The sequence below is a fragment of the Malus sylvestris genome, chromosome 12 (assembly GCF_916048215.2).
Source record: "Malus sylvestris chromosome 12, drMalSylv7.2, whole genome shotgun sequence".
Classification (NCBI taxonomy): domain Eukaryota; kingdom Viridiplantae; phylum Streptophyta; class Magnoliopsida; order Rosales; family Rosaceae; genus Malus; species Malus sylvestris.
In genome coordinates, this window is record NC_062271.1 from 19,922,106 (window position 1) to 19,942,682 (window position 20,577).

Here is a 20,577-nt window from a genome sequence, read left to right on the forward strand (position 1 = left end):
TGTGCAAAAGTAAAAGCTCAAGCAGTGGGACATTGTTTTTTCCGCCCGTAAAAGGAAATATCTTTAATTTACAAGAGGAAAACCTATTAGACGTTGGATACATAGTGCAATAAAAGATAAGAATGAAAGAAAAAATAAACCTACTAGTAGAAGGTGAAAACAAGGACAACATCACTACTAGATATCCTAATAGTGGTTGGACCTCAGGGCCCAACTTATTACAAGCAAGATGACATCTAATCTAACGGGATGGGGAAACTATCCCAGTTTATGGAAAGAAAGGTCGCCTTAAACTTAGAGCGAAAATAGTGAATGCCTTGTTTAAAACCATCATGTATGCCATTTGAGTGAGCAACGGACATGGCACGATCAACAACCATCAATTCCCCTATGAGACGATCCACCTAGTGTTCAGCACATTGCAAGTATCCCTTTAGAGTTTCACACTCGTCCAATAACAAGGAGTAGTCAAAGCATTGAGGGCAACATAGGTGGTGAGGGGAAGGTGTGCGAGAAGAACCCGCTTCATCTCTTGCATAAGGGTTGGGAGAATGAGCGATAGAGTCAGGAGCTCGAGCTGCATAACTCTTTCCCAGAGAGACCATTCTATCAGCAACAGAATTAAGAGCTCGAGTTACATAATTCATCCTCGAAGAGATCCTTCCACAGACAACGCAATCAGAACTCGAGAGAAACCAGAGAATAGAAAATCAATAGACTAACTTGAGCGTCAGAGTATCTCTTGCAGATACCCCGCCCAGACAAGCTACGGAGAAAGATTGTTTGGGGACGCCTCTTACGAGGGATTCGGCCAACGTGAGGATTGCAGTCAACAAATATGTGGAGGTATTTCTTCCCGTAAGAAATTTCACTCCAACAGTCACGGAGTCTGGGCACATAAACTAAACATAACGACTTCAATCGAATCTGGGCACGTTAAACAGATTCATAGGTCAGAATGTAGGACAAATTTCAGGTAGCAGGTTGAATCTTGGTTCATGGTGGTGGATGTAGGGAGCGGCTTGGTGAACTTAGATTAGCAATGACGGCGTCGCTCGCTGGTCGAACGATGCACTACACAATTGGGTGCGTTGCTGGTAGTTTGGGTCAGCAACAACGACATTGCTCGCTGGTCAGATGACACTGCACAATTGGCTGTGCGGCTGGTAGTTATGGTTCTCCGTATAGAGCACAACCTCGTCTTTTTATTTATTTATTTATTTATTGTGTTTTTTTTTCTCAAAACCTAGGCTCTGATGCCAAGAAGAGAATGCTTGAATGGAATAATTTTGTACTTCTTTGATACGTGATGGAGAAATATATACAGTTGATATGCACAATCAACTTTATAGAAATGGGAGTTGACTTCCTAACTAGGCCAATACATAAAAAGCTAAATATACAAATAATTAGGGATTTGTTCCGATTGAGATCTCATTGATTTGTCAACATCTTCCCGCTGAAGGAATTGACAGGTGTTGCAGGCTTTGTAGACGACCCAATTCTTGAGGAAGTTCACCATGAAAATTGTTCCTTTTCAGATTGATTCCAGTAAGATAAGTAAGATTTCCAATATAAGGTGGCATGGCGCCGACCAATTTATGAGACTGCAGTTCCAACGTCAAGACTCTTTTGGTGGAATTGTTACATGTAACGCCTACCCAACTGCAGAAATGGATAGAATCATTCCATGAGCTCATGATAAGAAAAGGATCATCAACGATTCTTTTCTTGAAGTCGACTAGCACCATGCGATCAGCTTCATTTCCAAGGGTAGTGCTACTGCTGGGGAGTGTCGCAGATTCCAGACTTGCGGCACTCATGCACAAAAAAATGAAGCCATAAAAGAGTTTAAACAGCCTAACTTGAGTATTACTTGAATGCTCCATCGTTTCTGAAAACACAGAGCAAATAAGATACAAAGTTTCTTTCTTGTTTTTTTTTTTTTTTTGGCTGTGAAAATAAGAAATCGATTGTCGATTACACAAATACATTAGAAAGAAAACTTTGAATGTGAATTGTCCTTGTTACCTTATTGTATAATTACCACTAACTACAAGATGAAATTAACAATAAACTAAAATTTATCAATAAACCCACATCTAATAATCAAACCCTACCATCATGGAATCTTTATCCTACGTTTATTCTAACTAAAACCTAAGACGCTTTCATAGAGAAAAACAAGCTCTTTTTGAACGATGGATGGCGATTTAGAAGTTTTGAATCCTCCAACTGAATCGATTTTTGCAATATTTTTTTTTCGTTTGATTTCAATTTTTATTAGGATTTAGGAACAAAATCAGCACATTTTCTAAGGCATAATTACTAGCAGAAACATATTTATGGGATTTAAAATTTTAAAGTCTAGCAACTTGTGCGAATGTCACACTTTCTTCTCCTTTTATTCGTGAAGGGTGGAGGCTATACTTTGCTTGTAGTTTTAATGGCAGTGCATAGCAGCACTATAGCTACTGTTCTTGAATTTAAACGTGTTGAGATCCTTCTATCCGGTGAAACAAATGTATGTAGTCTCTAGAAGGTTCCCCTTCTTTCTCTTGTTTCAATCAATATTGTTTTTCATAATTTAATTCGGTTGTTTGGATGTCAAAAATGTTTTGATTTCATTAAAATATAGGAACGTGAGGTTCAAGTAGGTTCATAGCATGAAAAAAAATGCCTTCAATTTTAGAGTTGAATTTTTTTATCTTGATTATGATAATTAAAACATAATCTTATTTTGATTACGAGATTATTAGGTACCCTTATCGTCATTTAATGGGGAGAAACGGTGCCTCTACTTCTCTACAAATTGGTTTAGGCCTTGCAATTACCCCTCAACATTGCAAGAACGTGACTTCATGAAATGCTTAGAGTGGAAGGCAAAGAGTTTAAGATAATCTTTGTCTCTTTCGGTTGTGGTGAGGTAAAAAATGAACACTTCACGTGCATGCCATGGCAGACATTGAACGGATGCTATTTTTCATAAAAGATTGAGTGCATCTACCGCATAGAATGAGTTGTAGAATGCTAACTTTGGGTCTTTATTTTCTAAATGGGTGTAAAGAGATATTGAGAATTTAATTCAAAGTAATATGGGTGTAGAGAGTAAGTTGGGTGTAGAAAGAAAGAGGTTAAATGGGTTCAAATAAAATTTCTCTTTAAAAATTCAGGCAAAATAAGAAAGTTCGTAACATCGTCAAAAATTTGAGTGGAAGGACAAAGAATTCAAGTAATGATAGCAGTGTGCATAAAGAAGAAATCTTATCCCCGAAAAAAAAAACCAGAGAGAGAGCTTCATTGAGTTTGTGGTAGAAAATTTTGAGTGGATGGACAAAAAATTCAAACAATTATGCTACTATGAGAATCAATGAATCATGTAATCACTTTTGGATCTTTTTTATAATAAAATAGACGATTGGGCAATATTAGCTCCTCGGAGTATGACGATGGATGTAGCTGTAGGACGTGGAACGTCCCCCACATCAAAACATTTGGATCAATTTGTCAATGAACCGCAATTATTCAGAGACAATATTGTTGCTTGTTTGTTGCATTGAACTAATTAAAGCCAATGCAGCAGACTATGATTTCCTAAATTTCAATTCTTTGAGAGACAGTGGGGTTATTTGCGTAGAAATTAAGATTTGGAAGCTCTAAATCATATTATTGTCTGTTCGAATATACAGATTCTTGTAACTGGTTTCCATTAATTTATTTCGGGTACTTCATCAGTCTATAATTCAGTAGGTACGAACCAACAATAACTAGGAGTTTACGACATTCCAAGCAAATCAAATAGACTGAAATGGTGGCGGTCACTTCTGCAATTAGGATTATGTAGTATATCGTCGAGCGCCTTCTGGATATAAACAGAAAATATTACAAAAAGGTAACGATTTCAGACCCAGAACATCAAAAGTAATTTCGTTCTATCTACAACTCCAAATATTGAGACAAAACTGGTTCAACAAAAAATTGAATTTCACATAAGTGCAAGATAGAGTCGAAATCTTTTACTACTACCAGGTAACTCATGTCAAAAAAGTAAAAGTAAAAGAATGATAGATGAATGAAGAAAGAAACAATGGTTAAAAAATTGGCGAGACTAGGGGCATCTCATCAGTTTCACACAAATGTACTGCACCTGGCTTTTCTCTAGTAGTTAGTACCATACAAAACAGAGAGAGCATAAACAGAACAAACTTATTCGTATCTCATATACTACAAAGCTTCTTCTTATCGAATTTTCAGATACGAGTCCCTTATTGCCTTCATTTTGTTGACGACGACATCCATAAGCATCCGATCTCCTGGTGAAATTGCAGAGCAAGAGAGTCCTATCTGCACCACAGAAACCAAGCATTCCTCCAAGCTTCTTCCTTGGACAGAGCTGCGGTCCGGATATTTTATAATTGGTTTTTCGTGTACATCATTTCTGCATCTGTCATCATTAGCATCTGCTTCTTCTCTTTCAAAGAGTAATGAAGGGTCAACTATGTCACCGGCATGGTTGGGCATCGCCATGGCTGCAAATTGGTGAATGCTTAGACCATCCTTGAACATGTCATCTGTAGGTCTTTTTCCAGTGAACATTTCTAGCAACAGTATTCCAAAGCTATAAACATCTCCTAGTGTGGAGACTTGGCCTCCCATGCCATACTCTGCCATTCAATACTCGCATTAGGATGTCACAGTCAAATGTTTAGAATTCTAAATGTATTTCAGTGTTTTCTGATAATTCATTTTCAAGGAAAATAATCATTTACGTTTTTCTGTTTTATTAAATACTAATACAGACACAATTAAGTTGGCTACCAATAAGTTAATGGGAAGAAAACGGATAACCAAATAAATTCATACCTGGAGGAATGTAGCCTATGGAACCCTTGAGCACGGCTGACATGGTTTGACTTGGGGAGGCGTTATTTGATGCTTCCAAGAGGAACCGTGCTAAACCAAAGTCACCAACATGAGCCACCATATCTTCATCAAGGAGAACATTGCTTGGCTTTAGATCACAGTGAACAATTGCCGTATCACAATGGTGGTGGAGGTAATCCAATGCAGAAGCAACATCAATTGCAATATTGAGTCTTTGGATAAAGCTCAACCTCTTGCTATGAGATTCCTCATCATGCAACCACACATCCAGACTTCCATTTACCATGTACTCAAACACTAGACTTTTAAAGTCATTGCCTTGATTGTCAATGCTTGAACAAGCAGTTATGATCTTGAGAAGATTACGGTGCCTTATACTTCTTAAAGCTTCACATTCACGAATGAAACTCTTGGAAGCTCCTTGTTGTTGAAGGTTTAATACCTTAACTGCAACTACATTTCCATCACTAGGGAGTACTCCTTTGTAAACAGAACCAAAACTTCCTGAACCAATCAGATTTTCTCTAGAGAACCTGTTAGTTGACTCAACAAGTTCTTTGTAAGAGACACCTGATTTCCAATCCTTATAAGAACGTGAGCTTGCCGGTAAACCTCTTGGCTTCTTAAGCATTGAACGTGCAACAATAAAGCATGACAGAGCAATTATGAATGCAAGTCCACAAGCTGCAGGGATAACTACTTTTGGGGCAAGTAATCTTCGAGATGAATGAGCCTTTAAGTTGGAGCATGGAGGTAGACTTAATCGTGGGATGCCACCACAAAGCTTGCCATTTCCAAGAATTGAGAGACCACTTGCATTTAGAAAGATCCCTTCTTTAGGTAATTCGCCTTGGAAATTATTATTAGAAACATTGAGATTCTTGAGAAAACTTAACTTGCCTATAAATTCAGGAATTTGCCCAGAAAAATTATTGCTCGAAATATCCATCTCTTCCAAGCTTCTTAAACTTTTGAGAGATTGAGGAATTGTTCCTTCAAATTTGTTATTTGCCAAGTACAAGCGCTCCAACATAATACAATTGCCGAGTGTCGTAGGGATTTCACCCGACAAGTTGTTTACAGACACATCTAGCTCCACTATTTGTACCAAATCGCCCACTTTAGCTGGTAGTGAACCAGTCAAGTAATTGTTAGACAGGAGCAAATAAATTGAAAGAGATGAAATCCCAATAACCTCTTGAGGTATGGTGCCTGTTAAATTGTTTCGGGACAGGTCAAGTGCCAATAGACGTTGGCAGTTAGCAAGAGTTGGAGGAATGCTTCCCTCAAGCCTATTGCCGCTGATGTAGAGCTCTGTCAATGAAGTCAAGTTACCTAAGGAAGATGGAATTGGCCCATAAAACTTGTTGTCATCCAAATATAGTTCCCCTAACTTCTGAAGCCTCCCAATTTCTTCAGGGATCTTACCGCTGAGAAAGTTATAGTTTATTCCAAATACGGTCAAGTTTACAAGATTGCTGATGCCTCTATCCATGCTTCCATATATCAAGTTTTTCTCCATTGTAAGAGAGGTTAGCTGGGTGGAAAGGTTGGATATGGACTTTGGCAATTCATCTCTGAATTGGTTATGGTGAAGACCCAACTCCTCCAGACTTGTACAATTAGCCAAGAAGCTGATGAAATTCAGGTCACCAATTTTTCCAGTTCCTAGTCTATTAACACCAAAGTTTAGTCCAACTAAGCTTCGCAATCTTCCAAGGCTTTCACCAGGAACTGTTCCAGTGAGATGATTTTCAGGCAAATTGAGATAAAGAAGTCTAGAAGCATTTGAGAACGATGCAGGAATATTTCCTGTGAATTTGTTGCCACCAACATGAAATTGTTCGAGATTAGGAAGAATAACGCCAACATTTGGCGGTAGCTCTCCATGAAGCTGGTTCTGACTGACACCGAAAATGGATATGGAAGAAATATTATAGATTGAAGGAGGGACCTTACCAGACAGATTGTTTTCTGCAACTGAGAATGCTTGCAAGCCTGTAAGATGCCCGAGCTCATTGGGTATACTTCCTTGAAAGTTGTTTCCACCAATATAAAGACTATACAAAGAAGAAAAGTTTCCTATCCAACTTGGGATAGTTCCAGTGAGATTGTTTGTATCAAACCATAGAATATTTAAATCCAACAACGAACTGAGTTGGTCTGGAATCGGCCCAATAAGTGTATTGGAGTAAAGGTCAAGCACTCTTAGTTCTGTACAGTGAGAAATATTAGTTGGAATCTTCCCGCTGAAGGAATTGACAGACAGGTTGAGGTGTTGCAGGCTTTGTAGACGACCCAATTCTTGAGGAATTTCACCACGAAAATTGTTCTTTCTCAGATTGATTCCAGTAAGATAAGTAAGATTTCCAATAGAAGGTGGTATGGAGCCGACCAATTTCTGAGACTGCAGCTCCATCGTCAAGACTCTTTTGGTGGAATTGTTGCATGTAACGCCTACCCAACTGCAGAAATGGACAGAATCATTCCAAGAGCTCATGATAAGAAAAGGATCGTCAACGATTCTTTTCTTGAAGTCAAGCAGCACCATGCGATCAGTTTCATTTCCAAGGGCAGTGCTACTGCTAGGGGGTGTCGCAGCTTCCAGACCTGCGGCGCTCATGCACAAAAGAATCAAGCCATAAAAGTGTATAAACACAAGCAGCTTGGTTTGAGTGCTACTTGAATGCTCCATTCTTTTTTAAAACACAGAGCAAATAAGATACCAAGTTTCTTTCTTGTTTTTTCTTTTGGCTGTGAAGAAATCGATTATCTATTACACAAATACATAAGAAAGAAACCCGGCCGACGGCGGGATCTAATAAGGAGTTGAATATTGGACCACAGCTCCTGCTGTGTCCTTCCCTTACATTCAAGCTGTGTTGACCGTGACTGCTTTTCTGAAGAGAAAAATATCACAGTAATTTGATTGTACAACCATTATGATTTGATCATCGTTATTCTATACTTTGGCTAATTAATTTGTGTTTTATATATTGAGTATTGTCACTCTCTCCCTTCCAAGCAATTTGAAAATGTACAGAAAAAAAAAGGAAGAAAAAAATCCAAACAATTATGAGGGTAGTGAGAAATACCAGTCTACTACAAAATATCAAATGTGTATGGATATGCAAAATGAAGGAGTTTTTCTTTTCAAGGTTGTGAAACCTTTCTAAGAAGTTAAAACCTTCCCAATGAAATTCAAAACTTGCATGTCATTCTTTTTACAAAATCCTTCAAGTTTCATCGATCGTCATGGAGAAATTGCATTGGAACTTTGACTTGTCTTTAAGAGTTATATTGATGATGTTTTCAATAAGGCTTTCCTCATCAGAACTCTCTTTCACATAAACCAAGTATAGAAAAACCAAACATTATAAACCATTCAAATTATGAGAAGTTTACGAAATATAATTATAAAAAGAAATAAAACAATAATACTATACCATATAAAAACATATTACCTCATTTTCCAACGAGCTAATCTCGTGTGCCCAACAAAGCTTGAAATGTTTCTGACAACAATAAACTACAATACTAATCCAGTACTCTACCCCCAATACTAAATGCAAATTATGATGCAACAGTTGAAAGAGAATTGTTAACACATCTCGTGCTAACTGAGAAAGTATCAGATAATGAAAACGCTCGATTTGTCACTAAGGAAGAACATTTATGTCTACTTTTTTATCTATTCTTTTATCCTCCAAATGCTTCTGCAATTCACTTTTTTCCAATCAAACTTGAACCATTGTAATTATTATCAAAATCCTAAATTATAAAAAATTAAAAAAAAACATAATAAGAATTATGCATCATGCCAATTTCAAATGTAATATCAACACTTTTTTTTTTTTACAATACTACATGTACAAAGTAAAACAAAAACAAACTTAGGTTACCTCAAAGAGAACAACTCCACCTTTTGTTTGATGATTAGGCATCGAATACACTGGAGTATTTGAATTATCAAGATGAGAAATTATTAAATTAATATTTTTAGAGGATAAAATCCTACTGCTGTTAAGTTTAGTATTATGTTTTGTGGTATAAAATTATTAAATTTTTTTTTTATCGTGTAACAAGTTACTCACGTGTATACATGAACTAACCTATTATTTTAACAGGTGCTTATCGGATTACTCGATAACAATTTGATTCGTTATCGTATCAACCTGAAAACTTGTTAATTTCGTATTGTGACTCCGTCCCTGATTGAGAGAACTAAAATCACACATGAAATGTGTTTTACAATAAAATCACTTTCTTTCTTTTTTTGTCGAAACAATAAAATCACTTTCAAACCTTATATATATTTTTAGGGAAAAGTCAAGATCCAGAGTGTTGGAAATGACTATGAAATTGATAACTATTGAGAAAACTAGCTCCCACATCACTTTCAAACCTTAGATATTTTTTAGGGAAAAGTCAAGATCCAGAGTGTTGGAAATGACTATGAAATTGATAACTATTGAGAAAACTAGCTCCCACATCACTTTCAAACCTTAGATATTTTTTAGGGAAAAGTCAAGATCCAGAGTGTTAGAAGTGACTATGAAATTGATAACCATTGAGAAAAATAGCTCCCACATCACTTTCAAACCTTAGATATTTTTTAGGGAAAAGTCAACATCCAGAGTGTTAGAAGTGACTGTCAAATTGATAACCATTGACAAAAATAGCTCCCACGAAAAAGGGGTTGGTAGAAAATCTGGTGGCTATTGCGATCAAGTTTGAAGTTGAAAAGCCAAATGGCCAAAAAACACTAAAGCAATGATATTGGAAAGTATATGCAGCAAGTCATGCATAACTTTCCAGCTGAGCCATTCGTCAGCGAAGAAGTAGCAACCCTATAGAAGAAGGCTCACACTACATTGGAAATTTAGAATCGACGACTTACAAACCAACATTTGTTTAATCACATTCAAGTCTCTCTTTTGAAAGAGTAGCATGAAATAATAAACGTGCTTGTAACCATATACAATAATACTGCAACTTTCATTTTTAATTTTTTTACCATCTAGACACTCTTAACTTTTTCTTTTTTTGAAATATATCACCTACGTTACTTTTCATCCATTTTGTCATTAAAACATGTCACATGTAGCTCATGAGCTGGCTAGAATCAAATTTACTCCATAATGATTGATGAGTCAATATGGTGCCAAAATTGATGGTTTGTACAACTCTAGTCCATCAATTCCCTCTTAAGAGTTTGAAAAATTAATATATAAATAAATTAAGGTGAACACGCATCCACTTGCTGACGTAGAAAACAAATCTTGAAAGCTTACTGTAAATGAAAGACCAAATTTTTGCATAATTTTCACTTCTATTCTTCAATAACCCTTGCCAAACTCGAAACCTAACTTCTCCCTTTCTCTTCATGACCTGACTCCAACACTGTTACTAAAAAAATGCCTTTTGCCTTCATACAAATTGATTCCAGCAAGCCCTAGAAAGTTAATTGACAAAAATATCTCTCCACGTGACTTGTTTTAACGAAAATTTGGATGAAAAATAACATAGGTGATAAATTCCAACAGTTAAGAGAGTCCATGTTGGTAAAAATAAAAATTGAAAGTTTAGTTCGAATTGGTGCACATATTTGCAAGTTTAGGTGATACTTGTGCAAAATCTCCTTAATTTTTACTTTAACTAATTTTTGGCACTTAAAAAGTCCAATTTTTGCTTGAAGCCGCCTTTGTAACGCAGAATTGGACTCGGTCTAGAACCTAACTAATTAATGATGGAACTCCATTTCATGTTTGTACGCTACCATCAGATTTCCTTAATACTCTATTTTACCGCTCTTATTTATTAGTTATAAAAAAAACTGTAATATTCATTAAATGAAGAAAAAAATGTTAAACATTAGGCCCAAAATTTAAAATAAATTTGCAGCAATCTTTCTAGGAAATAAAGTTGATAACTTTTTTGGTTAAAATCTTCTAGATGGACTATATGTGTGTTATCTTAAGCAAACTGAGATTGGAAGTAAATTTAAAAAATGTACGAAGAACATGAATTAATAATAAAATATAACTATTTAGACACAAAATTAACACGATTGTTGGCATGTACACTCTTTAATAGAGCCGTACTTCATTTGTATTAGAGCATGTGTCAACAAGTGTTAGTTCTATGTTCGAATATCATTGTTACAACATTTATAATATCATAATTAATTCAAGGAGGCCAGGTTAGGTTGTAAAACCACTCCCCAAGTTTATGTAATTTTATACCAAAAATTAATGAAATTACATATGTACCCCTGGAATTATTACCCAATATGGATCCCCTATCCAGATTCTCCTCCTCTCTTTATCTGCCATGTTGCAGCACCCCATCCCCCTTCCCTTCTTCTCTCTTTCCCCTCCCTCGAGTCAACTCTCTTTATTTTTCTCTTAGCTCTCTATCTCTCTCGCTCTCTCTCGGATCTCCCTCTCCTCAATCTACACACACACACCTACCTCCACACCCAAAACATCACGATCCCACCACCAACTCGAGAGGACCACCCCTCTCTCTCCCTCGTCTTTGTGCAGCACCAAAGGAACTGGTGCAAAATCTTAGAGATTCCGACGAACCCCTGTGGGTTTTGAGCAAGACCCGGCCACCTCTGACCATTTCACTGCAAATCAAAGGTAAGGGACCCTCCCTCTCATCTCTATCGTCTTTTTATAGTTAGATCGGAGGGTTTAATGACCAACCGACGGCGACCAGAGCTTGGGAGGCTCTAGCCTCCTTCCCCGGCTAGAAACCAACCCAGGCCCTTAGGGCCGTGTAGATTTGGGCCTTTGAGCCATTGCATTTGAGCCCAATTCCCTTGAAACCCTAACCCTAAAACCTAAAAGAACCGGCTTTGGGGTTGAGTGGAACTTGGGCCTTCGACCCTTTTTACCCTAAGCCCAAACCTTTTTATTTTATTTATTTAAACCCCAAAACCCTTATCTTGGGCCGGGCTTTCAAGCCCAGGCCCTTTAACCCAAAACCCTTGAACCCCCCGGCCTTCGGATCGTGTGAACTTGGGCTTTCAACCCAGGATCCTAGGCCCAAGCCCAGAGGCTCAAGCCCAAGGAAACCAAGCCCAGAGGCCCAATACCTTGGCCCAAGCCTAAACCCAGTCAAAACACTAGCCCAGTCGCGCGTGAGCCTGCGTATGGCAGGTGCATGGGTGCATGTCGGTGCCCGCGCGTGGAACACACGCGCCACAATCCACGATAGTGTCGGCAAATTTTCTGGAGACCCACGGCGACTCGTGGCCACCGGAGCCACCACCTTGAGGCGGCACGTGACTGTACCTGAGGTCATCTTTTATGTTTTTCGACGTCCTGAACCCATTTATGACTTCTGTTTTTCGAAATTCAATCGTTTGAGTGTAGTTTTGTTGCTTGTACGCTTTATGTGCTTAGGTGCGAATATTAACGGTGATTCCGTCTTTTCTAGTTTGGACGGCTCTTCGACGACGGAGTATTTGTGAGTGGAACTCTTCTAAAATGCATGTTTTAATAGTAGAAATGCATACATGAAAAGCAAGATTTAATGACTACGTTTTATAAAACGTTTTATGAGACATTATGCTTACTAAGGATATTGTGAATTACCATATTTTATCGAACTAATGTTCTTTGTAGTATATATGATCGATGACTATATACTGCTTACGAACATGTTTTGGCATACTTCTTTATAATATATATGATGGATTACTATATGCTATGAAGATTTTTTTGAGATATATGTACCTATGTTTGGAAAGTATATATTCAATGTTTTGTGCTCATCTAGTGGTCATTGTTCTGCTTACAGGCGAAGATAGGAGTTGGCTTCTGGTTGAGAGAAATAATCTCTAGCTTTGGGCGCAGAGACATGGTAGTTGGTTGTACGGGCCAGGAGATATAATTATTGAACACCACGGGTGGCTAGGATACCACTAGTTAGCACACTATATACGAGATATGTTTTATGAAGGTTTTATGGCATGCTAGGGTTTCGGAAACCTATTACATATTATGCTATGAGTTTTCATTAAATTTTGGGGGTTAGTATGTTGATAACTGTAGTATTTTATATATATATATATATATATATATATATATATATATATATCAACTTGGTCCACTCATGTTTGTTTTGCGCCCCCTCAAAACATAGGAACGAGGATTACGACTCGAACTACGAGGCATTCCCTTACCAGTGACATCATGCCGTCTCTTCTGCTTTGACATCATTGTAATTTTACCTTCCACTTATATTCTGAATTAGATGTATGCTCTGAACATGTCATGCATTATCATTATTGTTTTCATTGTTGGCAGTTGAATATTATTTTATTATGTTATATAGTTCGAGTGAAATTTATATGCATGCTTCACATGCTCTTGGCATATGCATTCATTAAATGGCTTGCATCATCCTCGAGTGTCAACTAGCACGTGGCCATCCCGATGTCCCTTGGACATTAGGATCGAGGTGTGTCAGATTGGTATCAGAGCATACGTAGGACTTCATTCTTCCATTTGGTAATCATAAGCTTTCTTGTATCCATAATCTTCCGTCTTTCCAAATCTTGTTTGCTTCTTATCATAATTATGAAACATCCTGTGGGAATGTACCTCGATGACCTCATTCCGGTATTATGGGAGGTATTCAGCAGTTAACGTCCGCTTTATGGAATGCTTTTCTTGGTAGTAGCAGGTCGATTCGTACATACATGGAGATCGCTCGTAGCCACAGCGTTACATATCTTAGAATAGTTGGAGCTTGTCAGGAAGTTGAGGATTGGTTGGAGAAAATGGAGGATACTCTAGAAAGCATGAAATGCCTATTGTCTGAATGGGTGAATACCGCTAGTTACTTCATTCAGGGGGATGCGAGGTTTTGGTGGAAGTCAACGAGGGGCTCTCGTCTACCTGGTTCCTTGATGACTTAGACCATATTCAGGAAACTCTTTAGCGCACACTTTTTAAGCCCTAGTTATCAGTTTAGAAAGCGACAGGAATTCCTGGAGTTTCGCCAGGGTGATCTAAACATTATAGAGTTTGGTAGCACCTTCCGGCGTCTGTCGAGACACCATGAGGGAACTTATAGGAACCAGCGGGAGATGATGATTCAACTAATGATTGCTATAAACTTGGACTATCACGAGCTTCTGACATTACAGAGGCATATATCCTATGAGGATATGATTGAGACGACCTTAAAGATTGAACAGACGAGATGAGACAGTCTTAACCAGGATCAGCCTCAGAGTCAGAGCCAGCCTCAAAGCCAAAACCAGCTTCGGAGACAGAACCGACCTTGGAATCAAAATCAAAAGGGTCGAGGATTCCAATCCCAGAGTATGGAGAGTCTTCTACCTCTTCAAACCCCTTTGGCCTTAGTCACTCTCACTTGTTTAAGCAACAGGGCCAAGGTTTGATCATCTAGTGATGGCTCAGGCAGTGAGTCGGTGAGGCGATCTTTCAGACACTTTTGTCCTGCAGTCACGGCTTGTGTGCATTGGGGTTTGCACCATTAGGGGAATTGTACTGTGGTTATAGCCACATGTGACATTGGCACTGGGCACTATATCTGTGATTGCCTTTCAGCGCAACCACCCGAGAGTTATGCTTCTGGTTCGTGTTACAGTAGAGGTAATGACCCGAGTACTAGTTATGGTGAGAGCAGTAATACTCAGAGTTATGGTGTGAGTGGCAGCCAGAGTACCCTGTTTTTTGCTCAGAGACAGCCATAATATTCTGGGTCAGCTTCAGGCAGTCGCCATCAGGGGAAAAGAGCGGGTCGTAGCAGCCAGGGCCCTAGGACTCGGGGCGGCCGTAACAGTAGAGCGGGATGTCAGGTCCATGGGCGTATCAACAACATGCCTCAACAGAAGGTGGGGCAGGACCACAGAGTCATTACTTGTACATTACTTGTGTGTGGTAATTGGGCTAGAGTTCTGATTGATCATGGTGCCACTTATTCATTTATATCTTCATCATTTGCACGGGTTTTAGACTCGTAACCTACACCATTCGGTTTTGATATGCTTATACAAATGCCACATGTAGATCTTTTCTATGCATAATAGGAGTATAGGGATTGCCTGGTCCTAGTTGAATAGGAACTGTTGGCGACTAATTTAATTCCCTTTAAACTTGAGGAGTTCGATGTCATCTTGGGGTGGATTGGTTGTCTAAGCACAACACTAATGTCGATTGTAGGGAGAAATTTGTGACCTTCAATTGACTTGGACGACCGTCAATCACGTTTCAATGTGAACGACGAATCCTTCCAAATAGTATCATTTCTGCCATCCAGGGAACTAAGTTATTGTAGAAAGGATGTGAGGGATTCTTAGCCCACGAGGTGAACCTTTTTTTATGTCCTGAAAATGTGCCAGTGGTGAATAAATTCACCAATGTGTTTCCTGAGTATTTGCTAGGGTTACTATCTGCGAGGCAAATCGATTTACTTCCAGGAACAAACCCTATCTCTTTAGCACCATATCGAATGGCACCAGCGGAGTTGAGAAAACTAAAGACTCAACTTCAGGAACTTGTGGATAAGGGCTATATCCAACCCAATATGTCTCCATGGGGTGCCCCTGTCTTGTTTGTCAAAAAGAAGGATGGGTTGATAAGACTTTGCGTCGACTATAGGCAACTGAATCTAGTGACGGTGAAGAACCGTTATCCCCTGCCTCGGATCGATGATCTGTTTGACCAGTTGAAGGGTGTTTAGGTATTTTCTAAGGTCAATCTTCATTCGAGTTATCACCAGCTACTAATCCGGGATGAAGATGTGTTGAAGACTGTCTTCCGTACTAGGTATAGACAATACGAGTTCCATGTCATGCCTTTTGGATTAACAAATGCACCTGTAACATTCATGAATTTGATGAACATAGTCTTCAGACTGTATTTAGATCGATTTGTGATTGTGTTCATTAATGACATCATGTTCTATTCCAAAAGTAATGCCGAGCACATGAAGCATCTGAGGTTGGTGTTGGAGAGGTTAAGAAGTCATCAGCTGTATGCAAAGTTCAGTAAGTGTCAGTTTTGGCTAAACCAAATCAGCTTTCTCGGACATGTGGTCTCTGCTGAAGGGATTATTGTTGACCCTCAGAAGGTTTCGACAGTGTCTATATGGGAGCAACCGAGAAACGTTACTGAAGTGAGGAGTTTTCTAGGTCTAGCTGGCTATTATAAACGTTTTGTGCAGGACTTTTCAGCAATCACCCTGCCTCTTACTAAGTTGACCCAGAAGGGGGTCAAATTTGAGTGGAATGATGATTGTGAACAGAGTTTCTAGGAGCTTAAGCGACATCTTGCTCAGGCTTCTGTCCTTGCTCTCCTGGACGATGGAGGTGAGTTCGAGATTTACATTAATGTATCCTTGTCAGGATTAGAGTATGTACCGATGTAGCATGGGAAAGTCATCGCCTATGCTTCTAGGCAGCTCAAGAATCACGAGAGAAACTACCCCACTCACGATCTGGAGCTTGGAGCAGTGGTCTTTACTCTAAAGATCTGGCGGCATTACTTGTACGGCGAGAAGTACTGCATGTTCACTGATCACAAGAGCCTGAAACATGTGTTCACTCAGAAAGAACTAAATTTGAGGTAGAGAATGTGGTTGGAGCTTATTAGTGATTATGACTGCACTATCAAGTATCATCTTGGACATGCCAATGTAGTAGTAGATGCACTTAGCCAGAGATCTCATGAACAACTTGCCTCCCTTTAAGATATCCATGTTCTACTCTTATTTTCCCTGCGAGAAACCGGCGTTACCGTGGAACTAGATTCACAGGGAGCCTTCTTGGCACACTTCTATGTTAGACATGTCTTAGTGGATATGGTAAGGGAAGCTCAGGAACTTGATCAGCAATGTACAGACCTGAAGAGATAGGTACTGGATGGGTGGAGACGAGATTTGAAAATCCGGAAGGATAGAGCCTTGGTGATGGGAAATAGGTTGTTTGTGCCTAAGTATAATGAAGCAGTGAAAAAGGAAATTTAAGATGAAGCCCATATTTTAGCGTATGCCATGCATCAAGGGAGCACCAAACTGTATCACACTATCCGTCCATTATATTACTAGTATGGGATGAAACAAGATGTGGCGGATTATGTGAAGAGATGCATTATTTGCTAGCAGGTGAAGGCAGATAGACAAAGACTTGTGGGGCTAATGCAGAATCTTCCGATACAAGCATGGAAGTGGGAAGATATTACCATGGACTTCGTGTACAGTTTACCAAGGATACAGTCAAGATTTGACGGCATTTGGGTGATTGTAAACCGACCCACCAAGATTGCTCACTTCCTACCTGTTCGACAAACCTACTCACTAGAGAAGTTGGCAAAACTGTTCATTGATAATTTATCAAACTTCATGGAGTATCCGTCACCATCGTATTGGATAAAGATCCAAGGTTCACCTCTAGGTTTTAGAGAGCTGTTAATGCCACTATGAATACTTAGTTGTTGTATAGCACTGCCTACCATCCACAGATCGATGGTCAGTCCAAACGGACAATTCAGACCTTGAAGAACATGTTGAAAATGTCTGTTCTCCAGTGGAAGGGTAGCTGGGATAGTTATTTGTCGTTGGTTGAGTTTGCATACAACAACATATATCTTTCTAGTATCGGCATGACACCATTTGAGGCAGTATATGGGAAAGCATGCCGAACGCCGTTGTGTTAGACACAAGTCGGTGAACAAGTGTTAATGAGGCTAGATGACACTACTAATACTAACATCCAGCTAATTAAGAGAAATCTGAAGGCAGCTCAGGATCGACAGAAAAGCATTGCGGACCGACATTCCAAGGACCATGAGTACAAGATCGATGACTTTGTTTTCTTAAAGTTGTCTCCTTGGAAGGGTGTGGTTCGATTTGGTAAGCGAGGGAAGTTGAGTCCTCGATATGTTGGCCCCTACCAGATTACGGAGAGGATTGGTGCAGTTGCCTATAGGTTGGAGTTACCACCATAGTTTGCATAGATTCATAATGTTTTTCATGTTTCCATGCTTTAGAATTATATGTCGGATATCTCTCATGTTATTCAGCCGAAACCGCTGGAAGTGAACCAGGATGCAAGTTATGTCGAGGAACTAGTGACTATCAATTACCGGTAAGAGAAAACCTTGAGGAATAAAGTCATTCTGTTAGTAAAAGTGATGTGGAGAAACCACGCAGTCGAAGAAGCGACTTAGGAGACAGAGGAATTGATGAGGATCCAGTACTCGTATCTTTTTAGTTGAGTTGTAATTTCAGGAACGAAATTTCTTTTAAGAGGGATAGATTGTAAAACCTCTCCCCAAGTTTATGTAATTTTATACCAAAAATTAATGAAATTACATATGTACTCCTGGAATTATTACCCAATCCGGATCCCCTATCAAGATTCTCCTCCTCTCTCTATCTGCCACGTGGCAGCACCCCATCCCCTTTCCCTTCTTCTCTTTTTCCTTTCCCCTGAGTCAACTCTCATTTCTCTCTCTCAGTTCTTTATCTCTCTTGCTCTTTCTCGGATCTCCCTCTCCCCGATTTACACACACACCCACCTTCACACCTAAAATATCACGACACCACCACCAACTTGTAAGGACCACCCCTCTCTCTCCCTTGTCTATGTGCAACACCAAAGGAACTGGTACAAAAGCTTAGAAATTACGACGAACCCCCGTGGGTTTCAAGCAAGACCCCGCCACCTTTGGCTATTTCATGGTAAATCAAAGGTAAAGGACCCTCCTTCTCATCTATATCATCTTTTTTATAGTTAGATTGTAGAGTTTAATGACCAAACGACGATGAACGAAGCTCGGGAGGCTCTGGCCTCTTTCTCCGGCGAAAAACTAACCCAGGCCCTTAGGGCCGTGTAGATTTGGGCCTTCAGGTCGTTGCATCTGAGCCCAATTCCCTTGAAACCCTAACCCAAAAACCTAAAAGAATCGGCCTTCGGGCCGAGTGGAACTTGGGCCTACGACCCGTTTAACCCTAAGCCCAAACCTTTTTATTTTATTCTATTTTATTTATATAAATCCCAAAACCTTTATCTTGCCCTTTAACCCAAAACCCTTGAACCCCCCGACTTTTGGGCCATGTTAACTTGGGCTTTCAACCTAGGATCCTAGGCCTAAGCCTAGAGGCTCAAGCCTAAGTAAACCAAGCCTAAAGGCCCAATACCTTAGGCCCAAGTCCAAACCCAGTCAAAACCCTAGCCCAGCTACGTGTGGCTAGCGTGTGGGTGCCTACCGTTGCTTGCACTTGGAGCACACGCGCCACATTCCACGCTGGCGCTGTTGGTGGCGTCGACAAATTTTTTCGGTAACTTTTTCGACGACCCATGGAGGCTAGTGGGCGCTAAAGCCGCCACCTTATGGCGACGCGTGACCATACCCGAGGTCCATTTTTATATTTTTCGACATCCTGAACCCATTTATGACGTCCGTTTTTCGAAATTCACCGGTTTGAGTATAGTTTTGTTAATTGTACGCTTTATGTGCGTGAATATTAGTGGCGAATCTGTCTTTCCTATTTCGTATGACTCTTTGATGACAGAGTATCTGTGAGTGTATCCCTTATAAAATGCATGTTTTAATAGTATAAATGCATACATGAAAACAAGATTTAATGACTACATTTTATGAGACATTATGCTTACTAAGAATATTTTGAATTACCATATTTTATCAAACTGATGTTCTTTGTAGTATATATGATCGATGACTATATACTGCTTACGAATATGTTTTTGCACACTTCTTTATAGTATATATGATAGATGGCTATATGCTATGAAGATGTTTTTGAGATATATGTACCTATGTTCAGAAAATGTATATTCAACGTTTTGTGCTTATCTAGTAGTCACTGTTCTGCTTACAGGCGAAGATAGGAGTTGGCTTCGGGCACAAAGACATGGTAGTTGGTTGCGGGCCAGGATATATAATTATTGAACACCACGGGTGACTAGGATACCATTAGTTAGCACACTATATATAAGATATGTTTTATGAAGGTTTTATGGCATGCTAGGGTTTTGGAAACCTATTACATATTATGCTATGAGTTTTCATTAAAATTTGAGGGTTAGTATGTTGATAATTGTTTCACTATTATATATATATATATATATATCAACTTGGTCCACTCATGTTTGTTTTGCGCCCCCTCAGGACATAGGAACGAGGATTACGACCCAAACTACGAGGCATTCCCTTACTAGTGACATCGTGCCATCTCTTCTGCTTTGACATCATTGTAATTTTACCTTCTGCTTGTATTCTGAATTAGATGTATGCTCTAAATATGTCATGCATTATCATTATGTTTTCATTGTTGGCAGTTAAATATTATTTTATTATTTTATATAGTTTGAGCGAAATTTATATGCATATTTCACATGATCTCAGCATATGCATTCATTAAATGGCTTGCGTCAACCTCGGGTGTCGGCCAGCACATGACCATTCCGATGTCCCTCAGACCTCGGGATCTGGGCATGTCATAGGTGCTACAAATTCAATGGTCAACTTTATATTTAATTCTTCCTATTATCCCTTTCCAATAAGAAAAGCAAACAAATTCAACAACATTAGAACTTTCAAACTTTATTATGTATATTAGTCAATACTAGCAATGGTGCCCAAGTGATGCTGTGGATTTTAAAACTATAAAACATGCAGAAAG

General features: G+C 39.2%; 1 protein-coding gene and 1 long non-coding RNA gene across 2 annotated transcripts; one reads left to right on the plus strand and one right to left on the minus strand.

The window, feature by feature from the left end:
* Positions 1-4,073: 4,073 nt before the first annotated feature.
* LOC126594303 (probable LRR receptor-like serine/threonine-protein kinase At3g47570) lies at positions 4,074-7,937 on the minus strand. Its single transcript, XM_050260547.1, has 2 exons — positions 4,864-7,937; positions 4,074-4,664 (listed from the first exon to the last, which is right to left on the minus strand). Exons 1-2 carry the CDS (start codon positions 7,577-7,579, stop codon positions 4,240-4,242), a joined length of 3,141 nt encoding a protein of 1,046 aa, XP_050116504.1. The 5' UTR covers positions 7,580-7,937; the 3' UTR covers positions 4,074-4,239.
* A 3,307-nt stretch (positions 7,938-11,244) lies between these two features.
* Positions 11,245-13,301, plus strand: LOC126591802 (uncharacterized). The gene is made up of 3 exons (XR_007612509.1): positions 11,245-11,531; positions 12,300-12,363; positions 12,697-13,301. It is a non-coding gene; the product is annotated as an uncharacterized LOC126591802 (long non-coding RNA).
* Positions 13,302-20,577: the final 7,276 nt, after the last annotated feature.